This window comes from Musa acuminata, chromosome BXJ1-9 (assembly GCF_036884655.1).
Source record: "Musa acuminata AAA Group cultivar baxijiao chromosome BXJ1-9, Cavendish_Baxijiao_AAA, whole genome shotgun sequence".
Classification (NCBI taxonomy): Eukaryota; Viridiplantae; Streptophyta; class Magnoliopsida; order Zingiberales; family Musaceae; genus Musa; species Musa acuminata.
In genome coordinates, this window is record NC_088335.1 from 36,850,238 (window position 1) to 36,856,185 (window position 5,948).

Genomic DNA, 5,948 nt, shown 5'->3' on the forward strand with positions numbered 1-5,948 from the left:
TAGTAATGATATAATGATGTAGCTAGAAGAAATGTTTTAAAAAGCATTTTCCGCCCAACAAAACATTGCCATATTGCACGTACAAAACGGGTAGAACCAGCATAGGAAGCACGGCATTTGTTCATGCACAAGAGGAAACGTCTGAATGCTGTGGAAGTAAAGGACACACCGAAAATTCTAAAAACCAAAAGGGTGATTACGGATTTCTAACACAAATCGGCTAACAAAACATAGTATATAACTTTCCTTTTCAATAAATGAAACACTGTACATCGATATAAATAACTTTCCTTTTGAATAAATGGAAAACTGTACAGCGATATCGGCCCATAAATAACACACATTTGACATGTCAGTCATCAAATATCTAATCAAAAATAGAAAGTGAAACTTACTAATCCATTAGTGGAAATGTATTCCGATGAACTGATAAAATTACAACTATTATATGATGAAATTACACACTAGTGGAACGTTCAGTTTAAAAAATAACAAATATTGACAAAAATCAGTCTTAATCATATTCACTCTTTATTAGCATCCTAATCAAAATCCATCGAGATTTTATCTTAAACTATTGAGATAAAAAGATAAGATGTTCAAATTTTGATTAAAAATTAATAAAATATTAAAATAATAAAATAGAAGAATAAAATTTAGAAAGAATCCAAAGGTTTGTAATAGCTATCTTAATGTAAAATCTCATCTCTATGTGTAGGATTGATCGAGATTCTCACTTCAAGATTCAATTAGTATTATCCCCCTTGTGAACATGATCACTTAACTAATCTCTTTTAGTGAGCCGAGCAATTATATAAAATCAAAATAAATATACTAAAAAAATTATGAAAGAGAAAAATATGTATTAATCTAAATTGAATTGATTATCATAAAGAGAAAAAAAAATGTTTTAATCTAAATTAAATTAAAGAGAAAAAATTGTTTTAAGACTCTATTTATAGAGTCCAAAAACGTAAGGTTATCATAGAAGGATATATATTTCTATATAGAAGGATATATACAGTCCCTTCACATCCTTTCATTTTTAAAATATTTAAAAATATTTTTAAAATTTTAACTTTAATTTTTTTATAAATTTAAATCTAACAATCTTCACAAGAATTAAAAATTTTAATAATTAAAATTAAAGTAATTAATAAATAAAAAATGATAATAAAATGGTTGCTCCACGCTGAGACAATGGTAATGTTTTTTGGCATGGATATTATATCATATATATATATATATATATATATATATATATATATATATATATATATATATATATATATATATATATATATATATATATATATATATATATATATATATATATATATATATCCACTACACTTGAGAAAACGATATGTACTGTTTGTATGCATGATCCAGAAGCACAGAGAGGTCACTGGCGACCTTTTGGTTCCAGTGAGGGGTCAACAATGGCCTACAGCGAAGATGGAGATGGCTGCGTCAGGATCAACTCACTTTCATGCAGCAGTTAATTACCCGAGTCTACGGTTTCATTATAAACATGCAAATCGGTGACTTGATCTATTACGTGACTGGTGTTTGTTTCCAGCCATATGTTACTACATTTGACCTCTGCCAACATAGTGCATGGGATGTCTTGTGAAGCGGAAACAAAACTTCGGGATGCTATGTTTGACAACAGAATCAGGATCCATTAGCTGTTGTAAAACTTTATTTTGGATACAAGCTGACAACCAAGGAGTCTTATAAAGCAAAACAAGTAAGATAACATTGTGAATATAAAATGAGATTGAGCATTGTGCGTGTCTATATATATATATATATATATATATATATATATATATATATATATATATATATATATATATATATATATATATATATATATATATATATATATATATATAGCTTCCAGTAATCTATTTGGTGAATTCCATGACCCAAGTAGCGGCGAAGAGATAAGTGATGTTGAATCCTGAGAAGCTAGCATCCCTTGCCAGGTCCTGGAACTCCTTTTGGGTCCTCTCCCTGCCTCCATCGCTGTGAGCCAACATGATAACATCTGTTTCATAAGCACATTTGGCTTGAGGAGTCGACTCCTGGATTGTTGGTAGAACACTTTCCAACACAATCACCTTTCCTTTCTCGGGCAGTGCCTTCCAACAATTCTTCAATATCTTCACACAATGCTCATCACTCCAATCATGAAGAATCCACTGAATGTTTAATTTCTTTGTCAATATTAATAAAGGTAAGTCCAAAAAACACTATAACGGAAAGGCAATAGTCAATTGTTTATTGATTCCAATGTACTAATGCGTGAATCGGTATTTAATAAATTTTGTTTAAATCGTATCTAGTCTGGATGTTATTTGAAGTGTTTAAATCTTAAATCTTTAATGTACATTTCAAACATGAATTGGTATTGAATCAGTATTTACTATATTTTTTTCAAGTCGCATTTGAAATGCTCAAATGCAAATGCTATTTCAGTAGCATTTCAGCATTTGTGATTTAGTTAGAAACTAATATAATTTATATTTTCCAAAAGATAAAATTTTATCTACTTATTTTTAAAAATATTTTATATTTATTATATGATTATATTTTTTATTTATTATATATTTAAAAAATTTATTTATTTACTTATTAGTTTAAATATAAAATAAAAATATTAAAAATATTATAATGATAAATTTATCATAAATATTCAATGGACTTTTGAAATATAATTTATCAAATAATACTTAAATCAATGTACATTTAAAATACAGTCTTCATCTATTATTTATCAAACACTCAAAGCAATCTATAACTATATAATCACTCAAATTTTTTTATTCAATTACATATTAAAAATATAAATATATTTCTAAATGCAATCTCAATCATTTTAAAATTGTAATCATATAACATAAGTCACATGTTCTTGATTATCCTACTTTATTTGTGTGATGTGTCTCATGATGTCATTCCGATCATCCAACTGATCCAGGTAGAAATTGGATCTTAGACAAGATCTCTAATTACCTTCAAGAAAATGGCATCTCCACTTGGGATTCCTATAAACATATCTCCACTAACATACTCCACTCCTGCAGCCAATACATCCCAAGAATGAATGCAAGCCAAATACTACACAAGAATCCTTCTTTATAAATACGTAGGACTGGGTACGGTAGAAGTGCTTACGTTGAATCATTACATGTTGGACCTACCTGGGTAGCGTGGTGCCTCACAGATGACATGAGGAAGGTCGAAGTTGACGCCCTTGACGTGGGAGTGCCTGGAGGTGATCATGTGGAGTGTGGCGCCGATGCCGCCACCAACGTCGACGAGCACCTTGATGCTGTCAAAGCCGCGGTAAACTTGGAGTAGCTTCTTCATGAGGATGGTGGAGTGACCCCTCATGCTGTCGTTGAACAGCCAGTTGAACCGCGGGTCGCTTCCGTGGTATTCGAACGGCGCCATCCCGGTGGCCTTGTTGAAGGGGATGCCGCCTTCCAACACCGCATCCTTCAAGTAATACCTGCCACCGTTGTCGACGAGAAACCCAAGCAGATTAAATAGTACGACAAGAAACGAGAAGAGTTAATTGCTTTCCGTTAACGCTCTCTCCTGATTACCAGCTTTCCATGAGGACCTTGTCTTGGTTCATCAAACTCATGGATTCCAGGGACACGCCGTCCTCGTTCTTGGTCAAGTACTTGCAGACGCGCGCGGCGCCGTACTTATGCGAGGGGCGGCCGTCGTCGCCGGCCTCGACGGTGCAGCTGACAACGCTGTAGGCGGCGAGCAGTCGGAGGATCCTGTCCACCATGACTGCAGCCTGCGGGTTTGCGGTTGGCAGCTTGGCCGCGATGTCGGCTGGGCCGAGCATGGCGCCGGGGCCGGCACTGACGATGATCTCCAGTAGCTCGAGCTCGATGGCGGCCTTGAGGGCCATGGGGAGGACGGAGCCGATCGCCAGATGCAGGGCGTACGTGCATGCCTCCTCGTCCTCATCGAGCGTCGGCTGCATCACATCCCTGATGGATCCCATGCTTGCCATGAGTTGCAGTAGCAAGAGAGGAAGGAGGATTTGAACTGTGGAATAGAGGGAGAGGCCTTCTGAAGGAAATCTATAGGGCTGCTAGCACTTATATACCCGGTAATTTTGGTTTTTCTCACGTTCAACACGCTGCACCACATGTTTAATTTATGTTGACTTTTTTAATAAAGAATAGCTATACTATTAGAAATCTTTACGTTCAGGCAAGTTTGCTTGGCCAGTACAAACACTATGTTTGAATGTTGAATAACATCAATTGTAGCTGTAAGATTTCTTTGGGTACTGATTTTCGATTGAGATTCTTTTATCTACCCTAAAATTTGTAAAACGATACCAACTATACTTGATAGGAATTCTGATTTTCTAGAAAAATAAAAAGTATTATATTAAAGGATGAATAAAATGCTCAAATTTGAATTAAAAATTTTTATGTTCTGGCAAGTTTACTTGGTCAGCACAAACTCTATGTTTGAAAGTTGAATAACATTAATTGTAGTTGTAAGATTCCATTTTCGATTGGGATTCTCTTATCTACCATAAAATTTGTAAAACGATACCAACTGTACTTGATAGAAATTTTGATTTTCTAAAAAATAAAAATATTATATTAAAGGATGTATAAAATACTCGAATTTGAATTAAAAATCTTTATGTTCTGGTAAGTTTGCTTGGTCAGCAGAAACACTATCTTTCGCATTCAAGAGAGCCTCAACTTTCCAAAACTTTTGTCTTTTCTCCTTAAAAGTTGCTGTCTTATCTTTTCTCTTTTCTCCTTAAAAGTTGCTATCTGATCTCTCCCGTTAAAAGCTGCATCTTCTATACTACATTTTTAATGAACCAACCTATACAATTGAACTAGTTCAACCAATCTAAAACTTCAATTATTTTAAAATAAATTATTTTAAAAATACTATTAGAAATCTTTAAGGTAAGTTTGCTTGGTCAGCACAAACTGTAAGTTTGAATGTTGAATAACATCAATTGTAGTTGTAAGATTCCTTTGGGTGCTTATTTTCGGTTGGGATTTTCTTATCTAACCTAAAATTTGTAAAACGATGTTAACTATACTCGATAGAAATTCTGATTTTTTAGAAAAAAAAATATTATATTAAAGAATGTATAAAATACTCGAATTTAAATTAAAAATCTTTATATTATGAAAAGTTCTCTTGGTCAGCACAAACACTATGTTTAACATTCAAGAGAGCCTCAACTTTCCAAAACTTTTCCAATAACTTTTGTCTTTTCTCCTTAAAAGTTGCTATCTTATCTCTCCCGTTAAAAGCTGCCATCTTCTATACTACATTTTTAATGAACCGACCTATACAGTTGAACTAGTTCAACCAATCTAAAACTTCAATTATTTTAAAATAAATTATATTAAATAATTTACTTATATTTCAATTTATATTATTACAAATAATAATATATAATATAATAAATTATTTTGAAAATAAATATAAATTTAATACTATTTTTCTAACTATAAACTCAAGAGTAATATAATAATACTATTTACATATTTTTTAAAAAGAAAATATATAATTTTAAAATTTTTAAGATACTTAAAAATAAATTTGAAAGGTCTATATGGCCATTATTTTTTATTTTTAAGCTTTAAAATTATTTATTTACTAATTTTGCCCTTTAAAAGTTAAATTTATATGGAACATATCAATAAAAATGTATCATCTTAATATCAAAAATAATTCCATTAAATAATTACTTATATATCAATTTATATTATTAAAAAATAATATATATATATATATAGTAAATTATAAAAAAAATATATAATTAATAAATTAATAATAATAATAAATTAAAGCTTTGAATTGGATCCAAATGGGTATATACCACTCCTTTTCTAGTTTATAGTATTTTTATTTTTTGATTTATTCAA

At 31.3% G+C, this 5,948-nt stretch overlaps 1 protein-coding gene across 1 annotated transcript; it reads right to left on the reverse strand.

The window, feature by feature from the left end:
• Nucleotides 1-1,885: 1,885 nt before the first annotated feature.
• On the reverse strand, nt 1,886-4,127 carry LOC135594323 (tricetin 3',4',5'-O-trimethyltransferase-like). The gene is made up of 4 exons (XM_065084718.1): nt 3,621-4,127; nt 3,213-3,523; nt 3,025-3,089; nt 1,886-2,210 (listed from the first exon to the last, which is right to left on the reverse strand). The coding sequence occupies exons 1-4, from the start codon at nt 4,043-4,045 to the stop codon at nt 1,914-1,916; spliced, it is 1,098 nt and encodes a 365-aa protein (XP_064940790.1). The 5' UTR covers nt 4,046-4,127; the 3' UTR covers nt 1,886-1,913.
• Between the last annotated feature and the right edge of the window lie 1,821 nt (nt 4,128-5,948).